Below are 15,721 nucleotides of genomic sequence, written 5' to 3'. Positions count from 1 at the left end.
TAACTGATCTCACTCTGCCAGGTGCTCATTTGGAGTTGGTTTGACTTGTGATGAAGAGTTCTCCAATATCATTTTATTCTTCTTTCTGAATCCCTGCATCTTTTGCAAAATTTATTTCAATCGATTAGCATTTTATTTAGATAAAAGTCACAACCTCTGAAATCATCAACAGAAAACAACCACCAAAAGTTGTTGATGCACTGCACAGAGAAAAACACTCAAGTGGGAAGGATCTTCACTGGAGACTAATTGTTAGTTAGCAGTTGGTCCATTTGCTTTCTTATACAATCTTGAAACTGCAGGGACTGGCTAATGAATAACAAGGACACCTGATCTTTGGGGGGGATAAGTTCCAGTGACTTTAAGTTTACTAGATTTTCTCTAGGGAATGGCACTGCTGGAAACCTTTTCCATTTTCACAAACATTATCTGTAGATGAGCAAATTATCTAATGAAACCATCCAAGTGCAATTGAATATTTCAAAAACTCAATCTTCTGGAAATCTCCACTGTAGTAAAGATTAAAGAAGTCTTTCCGTTTCCAAAATATCTCACAATTGTTAGTTGATTTTTAATGCAGTAGTAATTTAGATCTAATGTATGAGAAAACACCAAGGAAGGTGAATAAATTAAATATACATTTTACCTGATAATCCTTGAGCTAAGTTTATCTGTGAGCACAGGGATCCCTGGGTGGCGCAGTGGTTTAGCGCCTGCCTTTGGCCCAGGGTGCGATCCTGGAGACCCGGGATCGAATCCCACGTCAGGCTCCCGGTGCATGGAGCCTGCTTCTCCCTCTGCCTATGTCTCTGCCTCTCTCTCTCTCTGTGTGACTATCACAAATAAATAAAAATTAAAAAAAAAAGACTAATTTATCTGTGAGCACAGAGAACATAGATGCTAATATCTCATATGCAAGACCAGAAAAGTCCACATAAAGGAAGAGGTACTGAGTCCAGGACACTAGATCCAAACATTTATTTCCTTAGAAATATGCAAAAATTTAGAATATGTAGAAAGGTACAGTTAAAAAACATTTATTGTCCCATCAAGATATCTTTGGTATATAAAAATCTACTCTTAACCAAAAAAATACATCAAAGCGTTTACCTGAGAAGGTTCACATAGTTCTAACTAAAGATGATTTGAATGTCATGGTCACAGAGAAGATGGACGTGATTAATACAACATTCCACATCTCTTGCTTCTTACCCCACAGATTCCACTGACAACATCACCTCTCAGATACATTCAGAACACTAAACTAAGCTGAAATTACTCCTCTTTAATCTGTATTTTGGCTCATTTCTGTCTTCCTCAAAGTGATGAAGGTTTTACAATAAAGCCCTTATCTGGCAGCTGAGGGTAGGAAATGCTGGGTTCCTCTGCTCCCTTCCCTAATGAACTAGATGCTCACAGTTTAGCTCTTAGCACCCAAGATATTCCAAGTAGTAGACAACAAACAATAGATCAGTCTGGAGGGAGATTTTAAAGACACATTTTACAGAAATCGTTTCCACAGATATATAGTGATGATGGCATTGAAGCAAAGTACATGGTTCCCTGTGGTGAGAAATGAAGATGGAGGGGAAGCCAGGGGCTAGATGAGGGAAGCACTCACAGCCCATCCACCAAAATGGCTCTGACATTTCCCTCGTCTCTCATTTTGACTAAACTTTAGAAAACATCATATTCCTGACTTCAGTTGCAGGCTTCCCATTTCTTAGAACATTTTATTTAGAAAACTTGTGCTTGTAAATGATTTCTCTGCTAAGATAGAAATCCTTTGAAAAGACTTTGTGTGTGTGTGTGTGTGTGTGTGTGTGTGTGTGTGTGTTTAACAACCCAGGAATGTCTTTGTTAAGGACCTGGAAACATCTCTTTGAAATGTTTAGATAGGAGATAGCACCCAGATCTCACAGTTTCTGTAAGAGGAAAAGAGCCTAGCTTCTGTAGGCACCTTTACTCTAAGTTATAAAACTGTCTCCTGCCATGAATATATGACGTTTACTTTTCCTTTGATAAGACCAATTAACACCACCATCACCTCTGCTCTTAAAAACATTCACTCTTTATTGGAAGGGAGTTGAATTTAGACTGCATTCTTGCTCTCTCTGTTTCCTTTTGCCATAGACCTGAATAGTCTTCCTTCCCTGCTTACCTTTGTCTGGTACAGTTTTTGCTTTGACATCATGTTTAGGAATGTGGACCATGTCTAAGTTGGTTAGTAGGACAGTGGTGGAAGAGCTCAAACCTAGGGGTCCCACAACCTAGACTGGAATTCTGACTCCACCGCTCCACAAGGCAGTTAGTGGACAATTTATACAATAAATAGGAAGTTGTTTGATTGGGTGATCAACACTGAACATTAGCACTGATTAAATTCGCTAGATAAGTGCTGGGTTTTCCCTGTTGCTTGGCTTTAGTGCAAAGAAATGCACCTGTGAGCATAGTGTCCATTCTGCTGCATTATTCCTGACTTTTTGCAAGCACATGGGTTATAATTAGCTTCGCTAAGCTTGGCATGCTATTTTGCCCGTGGCATTTCCACGTCAGTCTTGTGCATTCTGAACCAGGTGAATAATTATAGATTAACAAATAACATTATTAAAACTTTGGTTCCTTGTTTTTCTTGGTAACGTTACTTTCAAGAATCATAATTATTCAACCTATACAGAACACTGCTCTTCTGTGGCCATCCAAATAATCCAAATAATCCGTGAAAATATTTCAACCTAAGGGTTTGTTTTTCAAGACTCTCCAAAGAAGGCTTTCCTAGCAATTGTAAAGCAGCCCAACTCTTCCAAATTCCAGTGGTCTCTGGGGGCTATCGCTGCCCTTAAGGACATGTACTGCTCTCTAACTTTCTTCTGTTGCCTTTCTACCAAAATAATGCCTCCTTTACTCCCATATAATAGGCCAAACTAATAGAAACACCTGCAAGGAGGTAAATAGACTCTGAATTCCTCTGAAAGTAATTTCTATAAAAAACAAATAGAAAAGGGGAATAACAGGTGTTCCATTGTTAATTATCCAGCTGCCTTATTCTATTCTCATAGAGTCCTGCTTTCTTTGAGCCTATGAGTAGAGAACTCTAGAATACTCAGATACATATTTAATCTTTCAGATCTTTTGGATATTTCATTTCCATGATATTCAATACACAAATCATTGAAAATTTTAATTTACTTTGGGTACTATGTAGACTGCAGTGTAATGGAAAAGAATCCAAGGCATAGAATTGGAAGATGTGGGTGTAAGATGTCCTTCAATGTAATATGTGATTTTGGCCCAATTATTTAACTACCTTGAACTTGTATATTAATGCTTTTTGACCCAATTCTCATCTTGCAGAGAAAACTAAGCAACATATGTGAAAATATTCACTTCATAAGAGTAATATTCAAGTATTATTTTCCTTAATCTTTTATATATCCTACTTTTATATATTACTTTTTTGTTTCTCTCCATCAATGCAACATAAATGCCATGAAGGCAGGGTTTTTGTTTTATTCACTGCAATGTCTTGAGCACTTCCTACAATGCTTGGTGCTCAGTAGCTATTTGTTGAAGGAAATTAAAAAAAAAGTGTGCATGCAGATTTCTATTTGGTTTTATGATTGCTTAGGAAGGCTTCTGCTCTTTCTGCTTACAGAGTGGCTATTAGAACTTAACACATTGTTAGAAAGAAATCCCATTTTGATTGAGCATTTCAGTATAAATTAAATGGTGTGTGTTTCTAGAAGATCTTACCTAAGAAAATGAGAAGCTCAGAGGTGAATCTGAATCACTGGCTAAAAGGTTTGGGATCTATGACTATTTATTGATGTTAGCCTTTACACTTGTAACTTTTTTTTTCAGAGGGGTAAACTTCATTCCATCTACAGTGGAAAAGAGCCATTCAGGCAATCCTACAGTACACCTCAAGAACACTGATAGAAGTAAAGCTTCCTTGTTGCTCTTTGTAGGTCTATTGCAATCAAGATGTGGCTACATTTGAGACCTGCACATCAAATTCTCTGAGAAATCATAATGTAGACACTGTGAAGGTATACATAATAGATAGTAATCTTACATTGAAATAGGTCTTGAAGGGGAAATAAAAAGTCTTGTTCTCTTAGTTGGCATATTTTAGCTTAAATCTTTCACAAGGGAAGACCTTTCTAATGGGGATGATCTCCTATCTAGGACACATTCGTTTCCACTTTGCTGAGAAACAGTCTAATAAGCTGGATGGTCTGCTGCATTCTCTCCCTGAGCTACAATTAACAGCAGCTCCTAAACTTTGAGTCTTTGCCTTCCCTGTTTTCCAGTGCCACGCAGATGTTCTATTTCTTGTTTGCAACTATAATTTGCCATTAAATATTAAATTATAGGATTTATCTCAGATATATGTTTATTGTATTTTGAAAACTTTGAAAATAAGAGAGTGAGTGTTGTAAGGCACCAAGCAGCCTGGAAGTCTCTTTACATAATCTCCCTAGCTAGATTTGCTCACTGCTCTCAGTTCACTTTTCTCAGTGGCATCTAATGAGGCAACAGCATCAACCTGCTGTGACAATGGCTATATCATCCTGCTAATGATGAAACACATTCATCTGCTCAGCCTCAGTAAAATTCTGTGCTCCATGTCCCCTAGAAAGGATGAAATGTGATTTCCAAGAAGAAGTCAAAGTGTTTTGAATCTTGACTATTTGGGAATCTGTGGAGTTATACAATCTGAAATGCTTATTTTTATTCATTTTATGGTATTTTTATTAAATGACCTTTTCGGTTGCTATGACTCATATATGACATAAAACTTGAGGTTCTCATTAATAATAGCTGCATATAGATTCTAACTAATCATCTGTGGTCTGATTGCTATATTCTCATGTCTACCTTTAGAAAGCAAAGAATTCTTACCCTTGTCAAATTTTATCTCAGAAATAGCTACCACTGAATGAGTGACAAGAGTGTTCATTGTTAACCTTCCAACAGAGATGCTGGTCTCAGCTCTAGGCCTTAATTTCACCTCCTGAAAGCAGAAGGTTTGGGCATAGTTAGCTTTAAGGATGAAATAAGAAACTGTTTTAAACTTTAGTAATTGAGATTCACCTGTGTGAAAAAAGACAGTTGAACAGTTTGATAATGCCTCATGGTACCTAGGAAAGACATTTGTGATTAGGAATATGATTTACACAAAAAAGGAAGAATGTTGCTATACCATTAAAAAAAATGTTTTCTTACGTGGGTTAAATAGATGGGTTTCTCTTTTCATGAGAAAAGAGAAAATAGATGTTTGATTCTTTCCTCCATTTTTGCACTTCATTCTAAAACCTGATCATTTTTAAGTTGCTTTTTTAAAAGAAATTAAACCAGAGTGGAATTATAGAAAAATTGATCATTCTACCTGTCTCTCTAACATATTGGATTGTGCCACTCAACTTCTATTAGGGTAAAAATGCCTTGTGGAGAAAGCAATTTTGATCTGGCAGGGAGAGGTAGCATGCATCCTATCTGAATTCCGTATGTGAATCACTTAAGCTTTTTCTGCAAAATGAAATCTATGAACACAATGACAATATATTGTTATAATGAATTTATAACACAAAAATGTTTTGATGATTATCAGTAAGCTCACATATTATGCTTTCTGTGCCTGGGCATTTTGATATATTTTGTAGAATTAAACTTACTTTATAAAGTATGCTTGCTTTCCAAGAAAAGAGATTGTGTGTTTATATATATCTGTATATAAAGACCATACTTTTCAATCTTGAAAGCAAGACTCTTATCCTGCCAAGTATGTGTTTTTGAAGTACAGTTCTGCAAATGATTTGAAATCAGGTCCTTCTTGAAAAATATGTCATTTTCACTATACATTAATTTCATAAAAAATGAAGATGGTTTTATTTGACTTCTAAGGGGGTGAGATATAATAAGAATTATTGATTGCCATCGTTGTTTCTGTTTTTGCTACAGCATGCTACTACTACATGAAATGTCTGAGTGACTAGATATCTTTAGGCCACTTAATTATCTACTTCTTTCTCCATCTAACTGTTTCTATCCTAATGAAAAGGTTTTCAGGAGATGGGTCAGTTGTTTTTAACCCACACTTTTCTCATCCTTGAAATCTGTTGGTACTATTTTCCTCTTCTGTGTGACTTTCCCCACACCATCAGATAACTTTTAAAGGCCTATGAGTTTTAATTCCAGGAATATAACAAAGCTATTCATCAATCCTCTTGCTGAAAATGACTGCATTTATTTATTTTAAAGATTTTATTTATTCATAAGAGACACACAGAGAGAAACAGAGACCTAGGCAGAGGGAGAAGCAGACTCCCTATTAGGAGCCCTGTGTGGGACTCAATTCCAGGACTCTGGGATCATGCCCTGAGCTGAAGGCAAATGCTCAACTGCTGAGCCACTCAGGTGTCCCCAGAATTATGCCATTTATAATAAAACATTTTAAAATTTATGAAAAAAACTGAAGGGTTGATATGATAATAAGGAATTATTAGGTAAATATCAACAGGCCATCAAAGAAAAACAAAATCTTAAGAGTGGCTGGAAAAAGATACATTACCTTTAAAAACTAAAAATTGGATTGACAGCTCATGTCACAAAAGCAACAGTGAGAATCCAAAGATAATGAGGTCGTATCTTCACAGTATAAAGGAAAATAATTGCCAGTTTAGAATTCTGTGCATTGTGAACATATCTTGCAAGAAAAAAATAAAGTTTTTTTTTTTACAGCCCCAAACTGGGAATATTACTAAAGAAAATCATAAAAGATTTTAAAGACATCAGTGGTTACATTAAAAGTAATTGTACTAAATGCTTCAAACAAAATGCAAAGATTATCTTTTGGATTTTGTAAAATCAAAGAAAGTAAGACATATTTGAAACATAAATTACTAAAAGGCTGGAAAAAATACACAATTCAATAGCTAACTAAAGCTTTGTCTTTATCAGACAAAATGACCTTTAAAACAAAAAAGCATTGCCAGAAGCTAAGCATGTCACTTTATGATGGAAAAGGGTTGAATAATCAGCAAGACATACCTAAATTTTAAATTTGTATGCACATAACAAAGTGTCCTTAAAATTAAAACAAAAAATGGACAGACATATAAAAAGAGTTTATCCAAAAATATCAGTATGAATTTAGAAGATCTGACTATCACAACCAACTTAATGTACATACCTGAACTATGACAACCCAAACCTGCAGATTACATACAACACTGACAGAAATTGGCCACATAACTGGGTTATAAAGCAATTCTTAACAAATACCAAAGATCAGTGTTATGCACACCATGGTATGAGTAAAATGCAATTCTATAAGTTGATAATGAAAAGATAAATTGAAATTTTCCATATAAGTAGAAATAAAATCACCAAAATTATAATGAAAATTAGAAAATCTTTGAATTGAAGGATAATAAACATACCACATTTCAAAACTTGTAGAATGCCAGTAAAGCTATCATAAGAGCTATCATATGACCTTAAAGAAAAAGAAAAAAGTAGGGCTAAAAAAAAAGTAGGGATAGAAAAAAAAAGAAAAAGTAGGGATACGTAGGTGGCTCGGTGGTTAAGTGCCTGCCTTCAGCTCAGGGTGTGATCCTGGAGTCCCAGGATCGAGTCCCAGGATTGAGTCCCATGTCGGGCTCCCTGCGTGAAGCCTGTTTCTCCCTCTGCCTGTGTCTCTGCCTCTCTCTCTCTCCCTCTTTCTCTCTCTGTCGCTGTCTCTCATGAATAAATAAATAAAATTAAAAAATATATATATATATACAATGAAAAGTAAACATATTTAAAAGCTAAATCAAAAGATTGTTCTTGGAAAAGACAAAAATCCCTGACATGTTTAACTTCAAAAGGGGATAGATGAAGCAAGAAAAAGCAATTTTAGGTATCAAAAAAAAAATAATTACTGCAAATACTATAGACAAAATTATAGTAATAGTATAAAGCATCACATCAAAACATATATATATACATATATATGCAACTTGTATTAAAATTGTAATTTTGAATGAAAGTAGGACCTACCAAAGTAACTGTAGAAAATAAAAGGAACCACGACAAACATTAAAGATACCGACACTGTAGTCAAAATCCTGCTAACAGGAAAACTACACTACCAGACAAACTCACTGGAATAGTTAATTCCTATAGCAGTCGAACTCTTCCAGCAAGCAGAAGAAGAGAAATACCCTCAAACTCTTTTATGAAGTTGGCATGACCTTGATACCAATCTGACAAAGGAAGAAAGGAAATACAGTCAATTTCATTCATGATCATAGAGGGACAAATGCTCCCAAACAAAATATTAGCAAGCCTATGTCCCACAAAATATAAAAAGGATAATACATTGTCATCAAATTGGGTTGATCTCAGGAATTCACGCCTGATTTAATATTACAAATCAATTATAATTCATAAAATTAACAATCTAGAGGAGGAGAGCAATATAGTTATATCAATAAATGTAAAAAGACATTTGATAAAATGTAATATTCTTTTATGATTAATAGGATAAAAACACTAGAAAAATATAAATAGACAAGAACTTCCTTAATAAAAATGTACCGGAAATATAATACACAGTGGTGTAACTTTAAGGATTTTTGCATTACTCTCTTCAACATTTGACTGAAGATCTTAGCCAATGCAGAAAGACAATAACGAGAAACAAAAAGTAAAAGGTATGACAAAGAAGAAACCAAAACTCTTGGTATTTGCAGTTCATTTGACTGTGTGCACAGAAAACCCCCAAAATATGCAGATAAATTATTAGGATTAATAAATGAGTTTAGCATGTTTGCTGAATATCAATCAAAGCACACACATAAAGTACATTTTTTCATATAAGCCTCAAACAAAGTGAAATTTAAAAAGGAAATTTAGGAATGTCTAGATACCAGTGGTTGAACGTCTGCCTTTGGCTCAGTCATGATCCCAGAGTTTTGGGACGGAGGCCTGCATTGGGTTCCCTGTAGAGAGCTTGCTTCTCCCTCTGCCTATGTCTATGCCTTTCTCTGTGTCTCTCATGAATAAATAAATAAAATCTTTAAAAAATAAAATAAAAAGTAAATTTATATGCTGTCAATAAATATGATGTTTTTAGGACTAAGTCTAAAGAAAGCAGACAAGACCTTTCCAGAGAAAATTATCACCCTTAGAGAATGGAGATTGGAGGTCTCCTTATATGATATTTTACTGCTTTAGTCTTCTCTGGCATCTTTAGCCACACAATAAAATTTTGTTGAATTCTAATCATGTACTGGTAACTATCAGCCATCTATCAGCCATTGAGATGCAAAGATAATTTCACTGACTCCTTACTCTCCTTTTGCTCTTATATATCTACATTTACAGATGTAGATATATTATTACTTTTTCATAGTTAGAGTGACTTTCTAGCTTTTGAGATTTGAAATAATACAATTTGATCTGAATGGAAAAAAAGGACTAGAGTGTAAGCATCACTCAAGCATCGTATAGAAACTTAATTACAAGGCATTCAATTTCCATAAACACTTTTAGCCTGCTTTTCTCTTCATATTGATCTTAATATTAAAGTAGTAAACTTGAGAAGCACCGTGGTTGCCTATAAACTAGGTTGGATGGATCTGAAATTCTTGTCTACAAAATGGCAATTTCTTTTTGATGCATCAAAGATGTGAAGCCCAATCATAGATACACATCCAGCACATTACCTAAGACAGGGGCTATCTGAAAATATGTGTGAACTCTTTTCTGAGTTTTTTGTTTGTTTCATTTTGTGTTTAATTGTTCCAACCTCATCATCTAGCTACTTTTGTTCTTTTTAAAGACAGCCTGCTTGAGTGTGCCTTTTTTTCTTGAATGACACTAAAACCTCTGTTTTTTTCCCCTCACCTTGTTCCTCTCCTGCCTCCTCTCCAAATCTGCTGGTGTTTGTAACTCCTTTATTGTGGGTGTGGTCCTCTCCATCAGCCATGTGGGTAGTTGAACCAAAGTCACCTACCAACCTCTCTGCTGCCTTGTCCACCAGGAGACACTCCCAGGAATCCAGGTTGGTTGTGGGGTGTGGGGTCCAGGGGATGTATGCAGCCAAGTCATAACCAGGGCCTCTTCTTTCATTCCAGCACCCCATAGGTTCCCCTGGGTTCCCAACTCTCAGATTTTGACCCTGACTTTCCAGGCTTTCTGGTTTATGACACTATTTCTGCCAAGCTCCAAGCTGCTGTGCATATTACCTCTTTCTTACCATCAAATTTTACCCTTTCTATTCCCCATCCTTTTGGAGTCCTGCTACCTCTTTTCATTTAAATTACTCTAAGGCATTTGTTGGGACTCCAGCATCAAGATTCAGTGGGTGGTAGAAATTTTTAATTAGGCAGGGGCCTCATTCCTGAAATCACAAGAGGACATTGTTTGTCTATTCCACTTTCATGGAGGCCTGGGGCTGGCAGTGCGTTTGGCTGAAGCTCCCCTCTTTCTCTCAATGGGACTAACCATCCAACCTGGTGCAGCAGTCAGAAACATCCCCTCTTTTGATCCTCACCCCTTGTCTGCAGTCCTCTTCTCTGGGGCCAAAGGTCCCCATAAAATGTGAGCATCCTAAACAAAATAGTTCTTAAGAAAGTTAGCATGTGACAAGAGCAAGTGGTACTATGTGAAGACAGCAGGGCACCTGGGAGAGCACAGACCAGGGATCTGGCTCACCTGGGTTTGGATCTCAAATTGTGCCTCTTAATTAGCTGTGTAACTCTGAGCAAATTCTAAATTTCTGAGTCTCAGTTTTATGAATATAATAGGCTAACATAACAGCACCTCCCTCATCCTGATGCTGTGAGGCTATGAAGTGACAAAGCTAAAGGTCCTGTCATAACTACTGGGTAGAGTGAATGTCAATCAAGTATACCTGTTAATATTGGCTGAGATTTTCTCCCTTCAATAGCAGCAAATCATGAAAACTAAATAGTACTGGTTCCATTTGACAGATGAAGAAACTGAGGCTCAGGGAGGTTAAATAACTATTCTAAGGTCAAAGTAGTAAAAGTGACATTTGGGACCCAAATTCAGGTCTTCTGACTTCCACCATATAGTCATATTTTCACTATATCACATGACATAAGAAATTTCTTAGTTTTGGCATATTTATATTAACTGCTAGTCTTCTCATCTGGTGTATTTAATGTGTGGACGTTGTCTCATCTTTTCATTTATTGTTGTGGTTTAAAATATCGCTATTATAATTTACATGAGTTTCATCCTAACAAAAACCACGACATTTGCCTTATGGTTTATATGGATTATTTCTAGCTATCTGATAGTTTCGCTAACATTTGTATTTCAGGAATGTAGACTATCACAGACAAAAGCATGTAGTGAAAACTTAGAGACTGTCTTACCTTTATCTGACAAAGAAAAACTGCTAATATTTTTAAGTGGTGCCATTTATTGACCCTACCATATTTACTGAGCACTGACCAATTGTCAGGTGTTGTGCTAAGCTTTCTGTGAGGTTCCATAGTGAATTAGATGGTCTTTTTTGCCTCAAGAACTAGATAACAAATTTGGAAAGAAACTCTAGCCATTTTAATTGATCCTGAGCCAGACTGTAAAACCCCTCTTCATTTGATATAAAATACAAATTTGCCTTAAAATGGAAATTGATACATATTAACACTGATAGGCAAAGATCTCTTCCTTGAATTGTGATTTCCACAGGTATTTTGACATGAAAAACCAACCCAGATCCCCGTATTAGTGGAGTTCATTGCCTATGGCTGGGGGTGGGGTGGCAGGGAGGAGAGACACATAACAAATAATAAACAGTAAATAAATACATTCTGTTTTTTTGTTAGATGATAACTGATCCTGAGAAAAACAGAGCAGGATAGAGAGATTGGGAAGCCAGAGATAGCTCTGGGTGGCAATTGTAAACACAATGGTCAGGGGAAGTCGTATCCAGAAGAGGCCTTCAAGAAAGGCCTACCTGAAGGAGATAATAAAGTTAAGAGTGCATCTCTCCAAGAAAAGAGCATTCCGGGCTAGGGAAGACATCAAGACAGCAGTGCAAGTGGAGAGAGAGGGAAAGCATAGAAGACAGGAGGTCCCAGAGGTGACAGGGAGTTTAGGCATTAGGGTCTCACAGCCCATGGCAATGACTTACAGCTTTCCTGGAAGTGAAAGGCAAAGCTACTGCAAAGTTTAAGCACAGAAATGACCCAGAATAACATTTTGTGTTCAACTGTGTTCATTTAATGGAGCAACATTTTCCTGCACCATTTTTCTTGGGAGGGAGAAGAGACATTATCTTAATGTCTGCATACTAAACCCATCAGGGTATCTATTGATGAAGATACTACTTATTTTCGGCTTTTTAAATTAATAACATTGAGTTGAATATCTAAGTAAACACTTTATCTTGCTATCTTTGCTCTAGAATAGATTTCTATAAAGGGCATTCTTTATGGGTGTGCAGGTATGCAAGGGTAGAAATCATGAAAAACATACCCAGATTGTTTTCCTTAGCAGTCATTTGAGTTTATATATTCTCAGAAGCAATATGCATTATATCACACATTGCTATTTTTTTAAAAGATTTTATTTATTTGAAAAAGAGAAAGTGGCGGGGGTGAGGGCAGAGGGAGGGAGAAGCAGACTCCCCACTAAGCAGGGAGTTTAATGTGGGGCCTGATCTCAGGACTCTGAGACCATGACCTGAGTTGAAGGCAGGTGTTCAACTAACGGAGCCACCCAGATGCCCTTATATCACACATTGTTTTAATCAACAGAATAATATATCAATTTTCCTAATTTAAGGAAAATTAGTCAAAATTCAATCACTCATTTGTCAAGAGATTCCTTAAAACCTACACTTGACTCAACAATCACTAGACACATCAGAATGACACATACCTGTTCTCCATATACAGTTATATATTTTCTTATCTTTACTATATTAAGCCCCTTTACTTCATTATTCCATTTTCATACACTGACTTTTTCTTAAGATTTGTTCTTTATTTGAGAGAGACAAAGCATTGAGAGGGACATGAAGAGGGAGAGAGAATCTCAAGTGACTCTGCACTCAGTGCAGAGCTCTACAAGGTGTCAGGATCCATCTCATTTCTGAGATCACGAACTGAGCAGAAACCCAGAGTTGGACACTCAACTGGCTGTGCCACCCAGACACTCCTTAATATAACTGACTTTAAATATAAATGACCAGCATACATGGTTCGAGTCAGGATCCCATCCCTCTAGTAATAGTTGTTTAATTCAGTTTCGTGATGTGATGATGTTTGTGATAACTTAAGCAGGGCTCACTCCATTGAAACCTAACTCCCAGTATCTTCAGAAGAAAGGGTTTCCCAAACAAATTAAGAGGGCAAACAGAAATACAGAGGGGAAAATATAAAATGCTAGAAAAATTGCTCTTAATGAATTTATTAAGGTAATATTTTTTTTTCATCTAAAGTAACACTTTAGCAATACAGCTACTTTTCTCTAGAAATGTTTTCAATTCAGATTTTCACCAGTATTAGACTAGTCTTCTCTGAGCTTTTCAGCTTTGTTTCAATTTTCTGGATGTTTTCCCATGTTGGTAGATATAAAACTGCCTGCACGGGTCACATCTTTGTACAGTTTTAGACTACTTGATTGAATTCTGTGTTTTTTTTTTTTTTGATTTGAAAAAGCCTTAATTATTCTTCATTTTATAATCTTGTGATAATAGTTAAAAGTCAACATAAGTATGAAAATCATTACTGTATATATTTTCAAACCCAAGTCTGAGAATAGAAAAGAGAAATGTCACTATAAGGAGTATTTATGCATTTATACAAAAGGCCTGCAGATGTATTTAATTTAATATAAAAAAGTGTATTGAGGGGTGTCTGGGTGGCACGGTTAGTTAAGCCTCCAACTCTTGGTTTTAGCTCAGGTCCTAATCTCAGGATTGTGAGATTGAGCCTTGCATTGGGCTCCCTGCTCAGAGTGGAGTCTGCTTTATTTATTTTTGTTAATATTTTATTTATTTATTCATGAGAGACAGACAGAGAGAGAGAGAGAGAGAGGCAGAGACACAGGCAGAGGGAGAAGCAGGCCCCCTCGCAGGGAGCCCAATGCAGGACCTGATCCCGGGACCCCAGGATCACACCCTGGGCCGAAGGCAGGCGCTAAACCGCTGAGCCACCCAGGGATCCCCTGGAGTCTGCTTCAGACTCTCTTTCCCTCTCCCTGTGCCCCTGCCTGCTGTGCACAGACACACACTCTCTCTCCCTCTCTCAAATAAATAAATAAATCATTACAAAAAATATACTGGTGACAAAGCTTCTCTTGTAATCTGCATTTTATGAATGAGGAAACCAAGGCTTAGAGAGGTTTCAGTAACATGTCCTATTCTTGTTTCCTTTTTTTAGAGAAGGAGGGGGGAGATGTAGGAGGGGCAGAGAGAATCTTAAGCAGGGTTTCCACCCAGTGCAGAGCCTGATGCAGGGCTCAATGTCACAACCCTGAGATCATGATCAGAACCGAAATAAAAAATCAGACACTCAACCAACTGAGCCATCTAGGCATCCTGCCAATTCCATCTAGCTAGTAAGTGGTAGAGTGGCAGCTGGAATCTGGGTTTCTCAAATGCCAAGGCACTGGGCTTTGGCTGCGTGAAGACTCATTTGGATGTCATGGTCATAGAAGCAAAGGATTAGATAGAATATGAGAGGTCACAGAAGGAAAGAACATGATATACTGCTAAGAGAAGCCAGTGAAATCTCAGATCAGTTATTTACAAGTAAATAACTGGATTCTATTATATTAACCTCTAATCCTTGATTTCTCATCTATAAAAGGGGTATAATTAAAAGACTATGTAAAATATTTCTTAGAGCTCTAAGCACCCATTGTGCATGAAACGATAGTAATTGTTTTTAAAAGCAAAATAGGGAAGATTTTATAATAGCACTTGGCCAGCTGGTTTGGTGGAAGAACAGAAATACTTGAGACCTGGGATGGTTACTGTAGCATATATTCTGAATGTATCTGAAAAGTCTAGATGCAGCAGAATCCAGTGACATATATAAAATGTTTTGACCATGGAAGCAAATAAAATTTAAAACTTTTTTTTAGACAAAGCACTTAGGGATAAATACTTCAACAGGAAGCATCTAATAGTCTTTGCGTACAAATACATATTCATGAAACACTAACTTAGCAACAGCGATATGTACTTTTTCCGTCACATTAAAATAGTCTTTGCAAACACCATTTGCAGGATATTTGTCTTGCAAAATTTCCCTATAGCCCTCATTAACAAAAGAGAAAAAAAAAAGATTCTAAGCTATCATGCTATTTTATTTGATTCTCTTTTCTGAACAAGAAGATACAGTTTTAAAATGAGTTCTTGGGGTTTTGGTGGAGCTTGAGATTGCGAAGCAGCTTTTTAAGCTTTTTAAGGTCCCAAGCTAAAAACCTCATAGTAGTGATTTAAAATCATGAAGACATTATTTGCTATCACCTCTTAGAGACAATATATGGATTTGCAAAGCACAGCATTTGGCACACAGGAAACTTCAGTATATTTATTTTCTGTTACACATATTTATTACCAGTAGCACTATATTGAACAGTATATGCCTTTTCCTATATAAATAAGTTCACTATCTGATTATCTTTTCCACTGTAATTTGCTTATTTTGCACAGTATCCATATATGATGAGGTTTATGTTT

At 36.4% G+C, this 15,721-nt stretch overlaps 1 protein-coding gene across 2 annotated transcripts in view; it reads left to right on the top strand.

Annotated features, from left to right (window-relative positions):
* The window catches only part of SPHKAP (SPHK1 interactor, AKAP domain containing), a 169,054-nt gene that overhangs the window by 13,750 nt on the left and 139,583 nt on the right, over positions 1-15,721 (top strand). For both annotated transcript variants that reach the window (XM_038574058.1, XM_038574059.1), the window contains exon 2: positions 9,976-10,054. In XM_038574058.1, the coding sequence (XP_038429986.1) occupies positions 9,976-10,054 (79 nt within the window). The remainder of the gene's footprint in view (positions 1-9,975; positions 10,055-15,721) is intronic.

The sequence above is a fragment of the Canis lupus genome, chromosome 25 (assembly GCF_011100685.1).
Source record: "Canis lupus familiaris isolate Mischka breed German Shepherd chromosome 25, alternate assembly UU_Cfam_GSD_1.0, whole genome shotgun sequence".
Lineage (NCBI taxonomy): Eukaryota > Metazoa > Chordata > Mammalia > Carnivora > Canidae > Canis > Canis lupus.
The sequence above is the reverse complement of the archived record's forward strand: the minus strand, read 5'-3'. Positions and strand labels throughout refer to the sequence as shown.